The sequence below is a fragment of the Cuculus canorus genome, chromosome 1 (assembly GCF_017976375.1).
Source record: "Cuculus canorus isolate bCucCan1 chromosome 1, bCucCan1.pri, whole genome shotgun sequence".
Lineage (NCBI taxonomy): Eukaryota > Metazoa > Chordata > Aves > Cuculiformes > Cuculidae > Cuculus > Cuculus canorus.
In genome coordinates, this window is record NC_071401.1 from 177607849 (window position 1) to 177624166 (window position 16318).

Below are 16318 nucleotides of genomic sequence, written 5' to 3' on the forward strand. Positions count from 1 at the left end.
CAGCAAAAGAAAAGGTCTACAGAAACCCTTATCCATAGCAAATAACCAAAGTTTTCTAACTTTCCTCTCATCAAGCCCCATTTTTAGTTGTTTGTGAAAACTGCCAACAGCTTCTGATCCAGAAATGCTCAGATCTTAGCATCATCAGTGGATCTGGATCAGACCGGTGGCAAACTTAAAGAACTAATCTACATTTACAGTTAACAGTTACGAGTCCAAATACTTATCAAAACATATAAATGAACGTCTGTGCAAAACCATAAATTAGCACTTACATTCAACATATATACACAGCTTTATTTCCTTATTCTGACTGAAAATCTGTCCCTTGGCTCTACAAAACAGAACATGAACTTAAGAGTATTCATTTTTGCTCCAAGGTATTAACCAACACTCTGAGCACCATGCGTTGCTCCACTTAGGAGGAGATACTGATGATGAACACAAGCAATTTTCGTATGAACCTTGCAAATTCCAGAAGTCCTATTTTCCAGAGCATAGGAGGAACCAAACCAGCAGATGTGTAGTTTCACAGTCATCAGGTGCGAAAAACCTCACATGGCTTCTTCTCAAAATGCTATGCTCTTTTATGGCTGCTGTTTCCTGCAGGACCTCTAATCCTTTCATTGTCTGGACACAAAAGGTTTCATAAAAACTAACCAGAGGAAGATTTCACCTTCACATGTCTTGTGTGATTGTCTGCTGATTTAGTGATATGCACTAACTCTCTGAGCAAAAAAGTAAAATATAGAAGCTCAATGGTTTCTTAAGACCTCAGGTGAAGAGCAACAAGAGTACCTTGTAATTTCATATAGGGTCCAATTCAACCTTTAGCAACTTTTCCTGGGTACTGGTCTTAACACTGCCCGCATCTGCCAGCAGCAGCATTTCATGCATTAAATCTGGAGTCATCAGACACAGGCAAGCTAACACAATGGCCGCTATTCTGACTTTTTCATTCTGAAAATGATAATTCTGGCATGTTGGACCACTGATGCAGATTTCCAGCCTCGTGCAAGCTATGTAATTGTGCTGAAGCAATCACTTGTGCCTTCACCTAAAAATGAGAGTAATCAGAGCAGGAAAGTCTTATAGGCAACTATACCAGTCCCCTTTGTGTATCCACATCAACTTATGCCCGACCTTCCTCCAAAAAAACCCCACGCAATTCTGAGAGCAAAGTTCAGCCTACTCTTCCTCACATATGCAACAAGTTACCTTAACCCACTGCTTTTCCTTCTCAAGTATGTCTAATTTTGCTGCCTGAAAGAAGCGTTCAGTTAGAAATAAGAATCTTTTCCCATATCAGGCATACGAGATTTTAAAAGCTGTAATTCCCAAGATATTGGCTCTCACAGCAGAAACCAATCACTTTCCACTCTGCTTTTTCTCCAAAGCTATTTCAGTACATAGATAGCAGAAAGGTTTCTGTCCCTGCATAAGGACCTGTTGACTAAATGACACTACCTGCTTCTGCTTGTAAGATCGTATTTTCTTCTGCCCCTCTTATTGAAAGGCAGTTTGTTCAGGCTGAATATGTAAGACCAGACATCAGTGATGCTTTCTTTTGTCTAGCTTTGTCTTTACAACATTCTTTGAATTTTTTTTATCTTATTTTTTCACTGTTCCACTATATAAGTGAATTTGTACCCTTAATTTCTGTATTACTGCTAACGTTTCAAATAAAGTATAGGATGCTTCTCTCTCCTGGAGAGGAGGTTCAGAAATATTATTCAAGAAATGCACATCCATTAACTTATTTACTCCCCTCTAGCACCATTATCCTCCATTCTTCTCAAAAGGATGAATTTTAGAGCCAAGTTTAGTGCAGAAGTACTGAGGGCTGGGATGCTTTTAGTCCTTTCACCTCATTGGTACCAGAGAGTGTGACATATGCTCCAGCAGGACAGGATGTAATTCCAGCAGCACAGGATGTAATTCCAGCAGCACAACAGCCACTCACAGCCAGACTGGGTGGGTTTGTCCTGAATATTTTTGGCTCTTTTTCAGTGACTGCAAGTCCAACTGAGCATTTACAAATTGATCAATTCCTGCTTTATCTTAAAAGTCCTCATGGGTATCTGGCTATGGCAGAACTGCAAATCTTCAGGTATCTTTCTGCCAACCCTAAGTGAGGCTGGCTCTGACCCCTGTCTCAAAATCTACCAGCAATTCAAATTCCTTTTAGGACAAGTTTTGCAGCAGCAATATAAGGATGATCAAGTTGGCTGTCAGCAGGCCTCCAGCTTCCTCATCTTCCCAGTCATTTGTTTGAAGTATGACACTGTATTGAGCCTAATGAGCCTCCCAGGGAGTTCATCCTTCCAAGACAATTGGCTCATACTTGACTTCATTGCGCTGGCACAATCTGAGCACAACCCACTGGGTTTTTCTAGCTTACAAATGGGGTAGAAGAGTCTAGTAAGTGTCTAATCCTACCAAATCCACTGGCAAGCGTAAGTCCACATCCCTAGTGCTGGCCATCATATGCAATCCTCCTGTTTGTTTCCCACAGTGATAACTCAGGTACTTAAAAAAACGGTACACATCTGTAAGCAAGTTCCAGCTGATCAAAGGTTTCCAGGGCATTCAATATCTCGGCAAACGTTTACAGTACCTCATGAGAATTTCTAGTCATCTTACTTCCTTACTTCCTAACTTGGCTGAGTATTTTGCATTTGTGTCTCAGAACTGACGGCATTCTTCACTTACTTGCAAACCATTTCTAGGAAATATGAAGGTACTGCTCTAGCTCTTTTTCTACTCTCTATCTTGTTTCAATCACTTTCTGAAATCTCCAGGTTTGGCTTTGAACTAATATAGCAATTAGTAAGTTTGCCAGCGAGGTCTGCTTATCTGAGCTGCTTATCTGTATCCTTTTAGTACAATGGAACACTAATGTGCAGTTTGGGAACTGGAACACGCTTTTGACAACGAGTAGGTATACTACTGTGTGTGATTAGCTAAGGCTGATACCAGGAAGTTGTTATGAAGAAAAAAAATGATAAAATCAGAGAGCACCGATACAATCCTCCTTCTACAGAAAGCACAGTAATAACAATAGATGTCTTTTCTCTTAAACACAGAAGAAAATAAAATGTGGGAGACAGAGAAAGCTCTGTGCTTCTCCCACCCAGCCTTCTGCCCACAGAGTGGCATGAGCAGAGTTTCTGCATCTTCTCTTCTTGCTGCTTTCACCCTTAGATGGTGGATGGACTGTGCTGATTTTATATGTTGTTGTCTTCCCACTTTTCCTCCGCTGATGCTGCTGCCACAACACAGCAGCTTGTGGAGCTATGCTGGAAATTAGATCAGGCAAGTGGGCTAGGTTAAAAACAACTCTTCTAACAATCTATTTTTTAAAAATATTGGATTACTTCTCACATCTCTGTCTCAAAAAGTAATGCTGGCATAACTGAGGGGCCAAAAAACACCAGGGCAAGGGGTGGGACTGAGTGGCCACAGCAGTGTACACCTAGGCCAATACTGCTGCAGAGACTTTGTTGGACCACAGCCTCTGCTATGTTCACTGTCCTGCTGCTTCCTCCCTGGATCAGCAACAGCAGCTGGTAAGTGCCTTCTTACTCTGTCATTTACAAAAATTATTTTTTTTGATAGAATCATAGAATTACCAGGTTGGAAAGGACCTACTGGATCATCGAGTCCAACCATTCCTAACACTCCCTTAAACCATGTCCCTAAGCACTTCATCAACCTGTTCCTTAAACACCTCCAGGGAAGGTGACTCGACCACCTCCCTGGGCAGCCTGTTCCAGTACCCAATGACTCTTTCTGTGAAGAATTTTTTTCTGATATCCAGCCTGAACCTCCCCTGGCGGAACTTCAGGCCATTCCCCCCTGTCCTGTCCCCTGTCACTTGGGAGAAGAGGCCAGCTCCCTCCTCTCCACAACCTCCTTTCAGGTAGTTGTAGAGAGTAATAAGGTCTCCCCTCAGCCTCCTCTTCTCCAGGCTAAACAACCCCAGCTCTCTCAGCCGCTCCTCATAAAACTTGTTCTCCAGCCCCCTCACCAGCTTCGTTGCTCTTCTCTGGACACGCTCCAGAGCCTCAACACCCTTCTTGTGGTGAGGGGCCCAGAACTGAACACAGTACTCAAGGCGTGGTCTTACCAGTGCCGAGTACAGAGGGAGAATCACCTCCCTGGACCTGCTGGTCACACTGTTTCTGATAGTGATATATATCTCTGGGGACAATGCTCTCTACTCTTCTAGCCACCTAGTTAAGGCAAAGGAGTTTAATAATATCTTACAAGGACTCGAAATAACAGATAATACAACCAATGAGTAAATTAAATCAGAATATTACTATATGGCCTTAGATTTTGGGAATTTCTGTCATGTTTAGAGCTCTGCTAGTTGAAGGCTCTGAGATGTTCTTGTTTCTCCTTCAGAACTTTCACATACAGTAGAAAACATTCTTTTCAAAGGAAGCTAGACAGTTCCTTCCCTATTTAAATTTCACATGAAACACTTTATTTCAGTCACTCAGTGAATTTGCCTTGGGCAACTGAATCACAGCTGACAGCAAATTAATGACTATGATGGTGTGATTAGCAGTGATTACAGGCAACTCAGAACCTGCCCAGGCATTTGCCATTGCCGTAATAATTATGCCGGCTATTATTAGAGATTAATAATGGTCATAAAAGGGACTTGATTGCACTAGGTAAACTCTGATATGTCACTGATATTCTGATTAAATTGTGAAAATTATTTTCATTATTCTTTCTAGATGCTTACACTACTAATTTATTTAAATATTAGTAGAAAAATACTTTCTATTGCATTTAAGGAAGAAGCACCATAAACAAACACACTTAACATACAAATTTAATATTATGTTACACATGGGGAGTCAAAACAGAACTTAAGCTCTGAGATTGCTCTGCTGTGACATATCACACCAAAATCCATGTGGGAAGTAATAATGATTTCACTAACCCCTAGCAATGATTTTTTGAGGAGTTCAAATAAAAGTTTGCTTGCTCTGATAGAGATTCAGTAAGTAGATGTTATTTGATTTTTCTGCTTCTTAGGGGAAGAACTTCAAATTCCCTAGACAGCTAGAAGAAAAGAACAATGGGCTGAACTTGCAATAAAGCATCTTAGCTGCTAAAGACACAATAAGGTGAACACACTGCATATTTGCCAAAGCTTTTGCCATTCATTTAATTTCCAAATGTCAACCAGTTATATGAAACCCTTAAAAAGGTTTCTTAAGCTAAAGCAAACAGAAGGATAGGATATTTTTAATCTTGTATTAAAAATATTTAATTATTTATAATCACTCATTTAAAATACAGTAACTGGAACCTATGCAAAGACTCAGCACTGTTTAACAATAAAAAGAACCATCTGCTTCTTATGCCTGTCCCTACAAATATTTTGTTACTGGATCATAGTGGAAAACATGAAATACTAATGACTGGCTGACAGGATGGCTATTTAGAGGTTGAAATGAAAATCCAATGAAGAACAACATCATCAATCACATGTTACCATTTTGGGAACCCCACATAGTGATATTCCAGTTACTCAGAAAAACATCCACCGTTGTCATTGTAGAGTACAATGCACTAACAGCAAAGGGAGATTTGTGGTACAGAGCACAATTTCTTGTATTTGCAATAATTACAATTTCAATTATCAAAGAGCAAGTAATAGAAATTATATTCATTTCCAAAATTTTAATCTGATTTTACAAACACTGAAGCACACCCCCAAGTATCTGGAAGACTGATTCCTAAAGTATAAGATACAAGGCCAATTAATTCTTAAAATGAGGAGGGGAAGCAATTAATCTTCCAGATAACATTTTTAATTTTGGAAAAGCTTTTTTGAAAGTGTTAAAACGGCAAAAGCAAAGCATCTGAATTACAGTATCCACTACACAAAGAAAGAACACGTTTAATGGGGCTTGTATGTAGCCACCCACTGCAGAGTTGTGCTTTCACCTTTCACATGTGCAGCCTAACCCCAGTAAAGCCTGTGACATTAAACAGGTATAAAATTAAATAGCCTTCGAGCCGATTTCTAGAAGACGTATTTCCACTCTTATTTTTCTCAGAGGAGCCTGCTATCAGCTGTGCAAATACCACATCTGTAATAACAGAAAGAGAGGCTGCAGTGTGCCAGTGATCTTACCTCATACTCAAAGTCCTCTGCTCTATCAGCATCAGCAGGCAGGCTGGATAGATACTCATTACCTTCATAAAATTCATGCTCCACTGGGTGAAGAGAGTGGCAGCTATGTGGAACAAAGCAGTATAAGAAGAGTAGATTAGACAACAGGTTTTTGTAAATTTAAAGTGATAAACCCCCCCCACACACACTTCTCTGTAGTTTTCTCATCCCTGGAATGCTACTCTGAATGGCCCAACACCCTGAAAGGAACTGTAACAAGAAGTAGCAAGGGCTGGTTTTCTTTTGTTTGTTTTTTTTTTTTTTTTTTACAAAAGCTCACACTACGGCTGAGTGTATTTTGCAGAGTTCATCTTTTGTCAGATTTGACCAGGGTGATTTCTTAAAATGGTCTGGTTTGGGCCAAACTGCTTAATTGTAAAACTATGAGATTCCTTCTGCTCATAAACATCAGATTCACGCGCAGGGGCAACTCACTAATTATATGATTATAAAATCTTGAATGTCCACGATCTACAAGCCATAATTGTTCAAAATTTGTTCAAAAATTGTTCAAGAACTTGCATAAAACAACTTGCATTAACCTGTTCTATTGAACTGATAACGGTGGTGAAATGCATTTGAGTAACTGCACACTTACAAATGTCAGTAAAGTGCACTGTTAAATGGACTTGGAGCACAAAGAACAAATGAGGTCTTTACAATGTGCACTTAGGTACAGCCTTATACCCAAAGGTGGACCCAACCACACAGAACTATCTTAGCAGAGGTAGGAAACTTTGGCCCACACTCAGGGCATGGGAAGTTGAACTACAGTAATACACAGGTTAGTAATATTCAGTAACAACTCTAAAATATACACATATCATTTTCCTAGCTATGCAGCACTGAGTGGTAGGCTCAATCCAAACTCTCTCTGAGGCAAACACCTACGCAGCTTATCTAGACATTCTAAAAATGGAGCTACTTCACAGTCAAAACTGGTATGTTCTCCATTAGTATCAATTCTGCAGAGACATGCAGTGTGCCAGGAAGCCAGTGGGAAAGCTCCAGGACTAGCATAGGTCAGTTGGCTACAGCAGAGGGCAAGGGTCAGCCACTAGATGATGTTACTCATGAGGTACAGTCAAAGAGGAAGAAGTGTACACTCTAATTTTGTATAAGCACCACCTACTGATGTTTGCAGTCAATAGTAATAATTTCAAAGTATTCAACTGAGGTACAATTTAAATCATATAATTTGCATATGGCAGATGAAATTGTACTTCTGTTCTAAATATTTTTTGAATATAAAGAATATATTTTGGACTATAGCTCCTGATTAGTTAACCTTTAAATGAAATGATTTGTTTTCTTGATTTTTTCGTAAGAAATCTGGAAGAACAGAATGCAACAAGGCAGGTTTTTTTCTGGATTCAAAGAAGCCTTTTCAGTACTTCAGAAAAAAAATGTTTTTCTTCTTGACTAGGGCTTAGCTTTGGATGAACAAACACATGAACACAACGTAAACATGGCCAAGATCCTTTCCTGTATTAGAGTTTCAGAAAACTATCACAGAAGCCTGAATGGGACAGTGGCTATCCATGACATTTACAACTTATTTAAAGCGTTCCTGAGACTTTTTCAAGAGAAGGCTACAAGCCTACAACTACAGTGACACAACCCCACAGGTAAACAGCAGGAAAAGATAAGCCATACCTGTCTGAAAGCAGAAAAGGGCAGATATCAGGAACTGGTGGTGTGGAAGGCCTTAATTTGGCCAGAGCCATAATGTGCTCAAAAGTGATGTCAGTCTGAGTGCTGACATCCACAAGCTGAACATCCTGAGAACTACCATGAGCTTTGCTAATGGGGGCTCGTCGTAAAACCTGAACTACAATCGGGTCCTTGGCATTGCGAAAAGCTTCCACTGCCTCTTCATGAGTGGCCTTGGAGAGGTCCTTTCCATTGACCTAGAGAAAACCAGAAAAATATACCAAACATTACTTACAAGAGAAATGGTAGCATAGAAACATGGGTGTAAAATATACAGGGTGATTAATTATTTGTGCAGTACATCAAGCTACGTGCTGACATGAGGAGACCTATTTTGGCATCCATGTAAGAAGAAAGATAAGGCTGGGAGGGGAAATAAATTCTTTAATCTTCGCAGAAATTAGACATCATTTGAACTCTTCCATAACTGTGCCAATGGAATCAGAACACAGCGAAGAAACTACAGCATCTAAAAGTACATTTAAAATTACTGCTTTCATCCTATTTCCTTTACCTCATAAAATACAAATAAAAAAGGAGGGGTGCCTTTAATTTTCAATTTAAGCATCTTCTATGGAATGCATCTGTTTTACAGTATTTCTGGCACAGCATTGTTATTAATGCAGGTGTCAATAAACATGTCTCTGATGTCTAAAAAGAAAAAAGGCCAATTTCCAGTGTTTTGTCACTTATTGGCTGTGGTCATTATACAATCATTAAGACCAAAGACAGGAAGATTTGACTAACACAGTCAGCTGCTGCTCTTTCAAGTAAAGAGAAATCTGAATCAGAGAAACTAAAGAAATTATTTGCTAGAAACAAACAAGTAATAAACCACAGAAAATTATGCTGCAAATGCAGCATAGCTTGGCAAAACTAAAACTGTGGCAAGGTTTCTCTCTGCCACAGACAAAACAGCAAATTCCTCCCAGATGCAGCCTTCTAGTATTAAAAAAAATCTAACTGCAAGGCTGGGTGATGCTAAAATCACATGAATTCAGGTGATTACAGCAAACTTGCCAAATATCATTCCACTACAAAATGTGAGAGCTAATTTGTCAATGTCAGTCAGTGGCTAAGCCCTAGGACACAGGGGCTTTGCAGCATCCTTACATGGAAAACACTGCTATACTGTTTCCAGAGTAATGGGATTACTGTCTACTACTGCACAGGACCTAACTGTTGTGAGCTGCTGTGGAGTGATAATCCTGTGCCAGGACAGGAAGGCACAGTTTTCTAGAGAAAAATGTGGATATCTAAGGGTACCAAAGCCTCATTAAAATTTATACCCCTGGGAAAATCTCTACACTGGTAGGACAGGATTCTACTGTGAGTTCCTGACCAAATTACCTTTGTTGTATAGACAGTGAAGCCATGAAATTTCTGCTTAATAAACTGAGTCTAAATGCTACCCAGAAATGGGACAGACTTTGTAACTCAATTCTCCCCAATGCCTGCAAATACTGGTTGAAAACAAAACTGATTTGTCACATCACTCTTTCATTCAAGAAATCTCGGAATATTCTTGTCAAAAAAGGAGAAACATGCAAAAAAGAACAATGCCAGTAAACTCAGCAAAGCCATTCAGCAGCACTCAGTAACATTTTAAAGGCTTCCAGGAGAAACACTCACAATTAAAAATGTCGTATTTTAGGCAACACGTATAACCATAGTCCCATTTATTCACGTGGATTGTTACGATACAGCCAACCATTAATTACAGGTATACATCAACTCAATACATTTCCAGAGCGTGTGCTTGAGTAAAGTTAGAATCAGCTTTCCTCTGACACAGCTTCCAAAGGTGCAGCACTTTTGTGGCCACATTACTCAAGAAGACATGCAAAACAACCACACTGTAGTGTTGCCACCAATGCAAAGGTGAATTAATCTAACTAGATCTCATGCTGTATGTGGTGATGAGAAGGCTAGAAATTACCTGTACAGATTTCTATAAAAGAAAAGCTCACAAGTCTCTGTGCTGAATGCCTGGGATCTCCAAAAGTGTCACATCACTGTAGCTTAGGCTTTTATCAAGTAATATGAATGGCAGCTAGATTAGACATCTAAGTTGAATGCACATGTACAGTTTCTCTGATGACTGAAGCAAAAAATGCTAAAATTTTAAGTTATAATTTAAATTATCATCCATCAAATTGTAACCTTGGGTTACATTAATATAAGTCAGATGGAAAAATGTCAGTGGCATATAAGAGGAAGGGCCAGAACAGCTGAAGAACAAATTACATTATAGGAAAAAAAAAGAAACTTCCCCAAGGAGTAAGCTGCAAAACCTCTGCGATAGCACAAGTTAGACTGTCAGGATGTTCAGACTCAGACCCGTCTAATAGAGGCAGTTAGAGATAAAGCTTCAAGCCTGGGTATTCTAGTCACTCTTCAGCTCCAGTCTTTGCTTCATCCTTGCTTCTAACTCAGATCCTATCAAGTACACAATTTCCCACAGTTTTCACAGTTTCTGCAGTTTTAGTAACAAGAGCATCCTATAGGCCATCTGAGTAACTCTCATTTCTAGGGCCCTAGGAACAGAAAAATTACTTTCCTGCCTCCCAAAACCCTTCTAACACTTTTTAAGTTTCAGATAACTATATGGTGTTTCTCCTAAAAGCAAATGCTTGAGAATAAACACCACATGGCATTGTATCAATTTTTTCCCTATTCAAGTATAAAGTATGCAATCCTTCTGTATCCTAGCTAAACCACCTGCTTTTTGGCATAAGCTGACCATTTTACCACAGATCCATACTAGCAAAGCAAAAAGATATTTGGATGGCATATAAAATATATTAGATTTTTTTGGAAAATGAAAACCTCTGTTTATTTGCATCACTCAATATTTATCACTTATTCAGAGGAAACAGACATAAATTCACCACAATGCCATATCCATGCAAATTTTATTTCCAAAGAATAATAATAATATTTTAAAATCACATGAATGTGAAAAATCACAAAAGATAAACATTTTCATTTATCTTGGGAACCTATGGCTGACCCCTATTTTCATTTAAGTGCCTACTTAATTTAAAGACTTTTAAAACATTCCGTCCTTTATGTTATTTCTTATGAAATACAAACACTTTGAACACCCAATACTTGTTTAAATTGTCACTTGAAGTTCATCAACACACTTTGTCAATCTGCATAAAGGTCACCTAATTTACGAATGCTGCCTTTCTCAGAAGAAAATCTATAGTTGAATTACTCTATGCTGGCAGCTGTCCTGCCCGCTTGGGGCTGGGAAGAAAGAATTTGTTTTAAAACCTAAAGCCAATACTACAGATGGGGTTGGAAGCTCTTTTCACGTGGCTTCTTTATGGGTTTTCTGCCTTCTGCATTATCCCCTAACTTAACACTCACATATAGTTACCCTGGGAGCCGTAGACAGCTGAGCACTTACTTACAGCAAGCCACTTACATGTTCTTAGTGGATGATTAAATAAATTCCTTGCTTCAGAAAGGTTACTTTCAGTGGAATCCAGGGTACTATTTTAAAGTGCATAGAGAAATCAGTCACTTTTAACAGTCAACACAAAGACATGGGAATACATTTGTTGTAGCAGATGGGCTAATTAATCCACAAGCAAGTTGTGAATGTTAAATAAAGAATATATCTTTTATCATGTAAACCATCCTCCTGTCCTGTTTGATTAAGCTTCTGTTTAATGAACACTGTCCCCCTGCTTTTGGACACACAGCAAAATCTGGGACTCTTGTCAACATCTCCCCCAGAGTGACTGGTGGCCACTGCCTGGATCCTGGCCATCCCCTCTGGATTTTTGCTCTAAATCCAGCCACATGCAAAACTTCATCAGTGTCAGAATATAAACAAGCAAATGGGCTTTGTCTTTTGTGCGCAAATCAACTGACATTGGCCAACTGCCACTTCTAGTGCCAGCACCACTATACATAGGATTATTCCTGCTCACACAGAGATGAACAGCAGAAAAGGAGGGACGGACAGGACTAAATAACAAAAACATGACTTTAAAAAAAATGTGGGCCAATGGTTGTTAAGTCATCCTCATACTTTGAGTTCTAAAAAAAAAAAATAATAAATTTTGCTTCCAGAATTCAAGTGCCTGTGACTGAGAAAGGAAATAGCCTTGTCTTCTAATGCTCTTCTGCTCTTGATAATTTCTTTTAACGCTGGCCTGTATTTTTGTATCAAGAGGGCCAGAAATGTTGACATTGTCCCCGTAGTCTTCACTTCCCCTACATTATGAGAAAAATGGAAAAAGGTCAAAAGGGGAAAAAAAAAGGAAAAACCATGTGTAATTATATGAACACAACTAGCACAAAAGGTGTCACATTAGCAGCTCATGAGATAACCTCCTATACTCAGCATATACGGCATATGCAAGTTGAAATTTAAGATCAGCTCTGCTACAGTAAAATCCTTGGAGACCCTCCCTTTAGTCAGTAAGGGCAAAGAAAAGAACAATCAGAGCATCCTGCCAGAGCAGAGATGTTGAGACATAAGGGTTTCCCAGAGAAATGACAGAGATACTGTCTGGCATGATGATGGAGTTCACACAAGGCTCACTGTCCTAGGAGATTTCAACACCCGTGCAGAAGAAGTCTCTGACCTGACAGGTGCTAAATCTGCTCTCATCACAGCAGTCTCTTCACCTTCAATCCCTCGCCCTAAATGCATCCAGGTTACCACACCCTGGGTGCACCCTTGGATGGCAAAATGACACCAAGGATTGATCAGGCTCCCTTAGTTTGACCAGTCCTTCTTTAGGACAGGAACTTGAACCCTAACTACCAGCCACAGAAAAAGAACAAAAGCACACCACCTTCCTCTCAGACCCATAGCTTTTGGCACACACAGCCTCTAGAAAACTTCCAGTGCTGAGGGCCACGAGTTGTGAGGCTCTCCAGGCAGGACAGCACGGCACAGGACATACGAGCTACTTGCGACACACGTTCCAGAGAGGACACTGCAAGTCTTCCATTAATGCAAATGGGATATTTCATGTACAGAAAGGGCATTCAAGATGATGACCTTTCAGGTTACAGTTCAGTACTAAGCTGCACCTCTTGAGCAAGCTGATCTGAAAGGCAGCAAATTCAGCCACTACTTAATACCACTATCTCAGTCAGGGTTCAGGCAAGTTCAGTACAAGGACAACTTTTATTATGCTGGTTAATAACTTTTCCTCTTCCTTAGCCAGATGAGATGATACTTATTTCCATTTGAACCTTTGTTGCCCTGACCGACACAACTTGTCATCCCTCCTGAAAGCTACACAAGCAGCTGAACACACAGGCTCTGGCTGCTTAACTCAGGCTGAAACACAGGCTTGTAATGAGAATTACATCTCCACTACCTGTAGAGCTGAGGCTTGTCTTGTTTGATAGGTCATGCAGCTGGTTTGACCACACCGGATAGACCCAGGCAATGCTCAGTACTGCCACGTTCTGTGCATCTTCCTACACATAACCAGCACCACTTCCATTTCTCAGTGTTTATCAGAAATCTACTGTGGCTGAAAAGCCTATGGCCAAGCCTTAATCTAAGAAAGACAAATTAAATGCTACAAAAAGCAGGAAAACATAGATATATATTTATTTCCACTCTGTACAACTTCCTTCTAGAGGGAGAAAAAAAAAAAGTGACTTCCCAACAATGTTGATTATCTAAACAGTAGCTATCAGAAAAAAACCCCACTCTTCTGTCAACTAACCTCAAGACAACGCTTTATTTTGTCAGAGTTGGTCCACCACAACCAGAGCATCTGTGGGCAGGTCTGACAGCTGCAACTCCTCTCTATGAAGGACATGTCTCACCCCCAAGAGATGACCAGTGAAGAACTAGACGGTGCCTGGAAGTATTGCCTAAGGAGCTATCCTAGGGAATTTAAAAGATTTTTAAACTGGATTAGAGAAAGTGCCCTTCATTCAGCAAATGAATGAGCAACGTAACTAATACAGAAGTGCCTGCACAACTTCGGTCCTCCAACAAATACAAACTCTAGTTTAAAATATTTTTCTCTATGACTTTGCCTTCTTTACCAAGTCATCTCCAACTAAAACAAAACTGCTACGACAAGAAGGATCTCCCAAAACTTCATGTGTAGAATTGTGCTCCCTGTTTTGAAAGAAAAGTCAAGTCCATTGTAAGCAAAGAGCTGAAGATCTCCACCTCAGCCTGTAGGAGGAGGTTTGGGGTTTTAAATACCATATTTATTGACTGCCTAGTTGCATTTAAGGTTTTGAGTACAGCGAAAGGATGCATGCCTATATCTTTCTTCCAGCTGGCTGAGTTAGACATAACCATCATCTACCGCAAATGCCTTTCAGTATTTCAGTTTCCTTGAACAGTGTATGGAAAAGCCCATCCTGGGAGACACTTGCCGTTTCCATGCCTGAAGTCTCTTTGTGGATCTGGGCCTTCACCTTGAGACATATTTCAGAAGAACACTTGGATGATACAATTCACACCTCCAGGATAACTATGCCCTCTCCAACAAGTCTAATAGCACTACTGAGTTAGCAGTTATAATTTGTGGCCAAAATGCAACATGATTCCTGGACTTAATAACATGAGGATTGGCAGTCTAAGTGGATAACCCCTCCACCTCTTTACTGTGTGTTAGAGCTATGCACATCTCACAAATATATTTTCAAATCCTTCAGTGCTGATGTTCAACAACATCAGAACAGCTTGGAAAGCTCAGCTCAGAAAGCACAGCAACATCTCAGAAAATGTTCATTGAATTTTGAAACAGAGAATCATAGAAGAATAATAGAATCCCTAGGTTGGAAAAGACCTTGAGATCATCGAGCCCAACGATACCTGTTCGCTACCGAATCATATCCCTAAGCAGTTTATCTACCCGTCTTTCAAATACTTCCAGGGATGGTGACTTAATCATCTCCTTGGGCAGCCCATTCCGGTGCTTGATAACCCTATCAGTGAAGAAGTTTTTCCTAATGTCCAATCTGAACCTTCCCTGGTGCAGCTTGAGGCCGTTCCCTCTCATCCTATCACCAACATACTATTATCTGCAGTTCTGTTTGTTTCTGAGTAAAAGGAAAACATCAGATGAAATTTAAGAATCACTGCATTCCTTTCATTGTGAGCTGTCTGGAGGCAAATGCTGGTACATGTGCATTTGTCAGCAGCTGCTATTCTCCTTTTCTGACTCCCTCAATTTTCCTGGCAGACATGCCACTAGTTGCTGTGCTCACCTTTCTTGTATCCTCTTCCAGCTGGTACTGTGAGTGTTGTTCTCCTCCCCCTTGCTTTGCTGCCTCTGGTCTCTATCTTCTCTCAGAATGTTTGCTTTTCTCACTCTTTTTCTTTCAGCGTGGACCTTTCTTGCGTGCTCAGAAGTGTCCCTTCTCTCATGCCTCTCAGTTCTAAGGCCCTCCATCTTTCCTCTCCTGAACCCCTCTCCACGAACACCTCCTGCTGCCCTTTCACCAAACCTGTCCCCTTCTAGTGGGGCGGGAACACTGGAACTTGTCATCTTCCTATGGTGACAGCTGGACAGTCTGAACAGTTGTGACGTCTGCCTTCACCAGCACCTCCTGGTACCAACACAAATGCTCAACTAACCCAGATGGTGATGTAACAAGGAGTATATTTACTATGTAAATTGCTTTTAATATTGACAACCAGTTTTTCTGATGATATTAGGATTCTGCCTGAGGGCAATAAAGACTAAACTGGCTGTGGCATGCATAAAATACATTGAGTCACTTCTTGATATAATTAAACCATTATCATTACATTAATCATTGCAAACCTTTTCTATTTGGGGACAGGACACTATATAAATCTCTCGTGAGATCTACCATATACAGCAACCCTTTGGTGGTGGGGAAAAATACAATCAAAGGCCAGTGTGTGTACTCAGAAGAAATCATTTTTATCTCTAAGCCTCTGCACTGAATGCTATATTCTCCTGTGAAATTCACAGTATTTCTGCTCTACCACAACCTCCCTCTCCATTTTCCTTTCCAGGTTATGTATTTTTCTCAAGGAAGAAGCACTTCAAAAGGTTGTTGCCATTAAAGTTTTAAGAGATCTAATTAATGACAGTCTTTAATCATTCGTAATTCCCAAAGAACAGTGGAAGGGCTGAATGGTAGATTTCAGGACTGTAAATAATTTTTTTCCTTTTCAGGGAATCATATTCTACATTCCACTAACAAAAAAAAGTTTCTCTTTCACCTCTAAAAAACCTCCAGCCTTCCATGAACTCAGCCACAGCGGGCATCACCACATGAATGTTACACTTATCACTGTCATAACAATTCATCCACATATAGATGCCTGAAACTCGCAGTCTCCTCTGAACTGAGTAGTTTAAGAAGATAGATGGCTGCCTTCTAGCTAATTGTGGGAGTTCTTTTATTACTATAAAAAGA

At 40.0% G+C, this 16318-nt stretch overlaps 1 protein-coding gene across 6 annotated transcripts in view; it reads right to left on the bottom strand.

The window, feature by feature from the left end:
* The window catches only part of PDZRN4 (PDZ domain containing ring finger 4), a 248861-nt gene that overhangs the window by 37957 nt on the left and 194586 nt on the right, over positions 1 to 16318 (bottom strand). For all 6 annotated transcript variants that reach the window (XM_054056313.1, XM_054056312.1, XM_054056311.1 and 3 more), the window contains 2 exons: positions 7859 to 8112; positions 6164 to 6266 (listed from right to left, as the gene is read on the bottom strand). In XM_054056313.1, coding sequence (XP_053912288.1) covers positions 6164 to 6266; positions 7859 to 8112 — 357 coding nt within the window. The remainder of the gene's footprint in view (positions 1 to 6163; positions 6267 to 7858; positions 8113 to 16318) is intronic.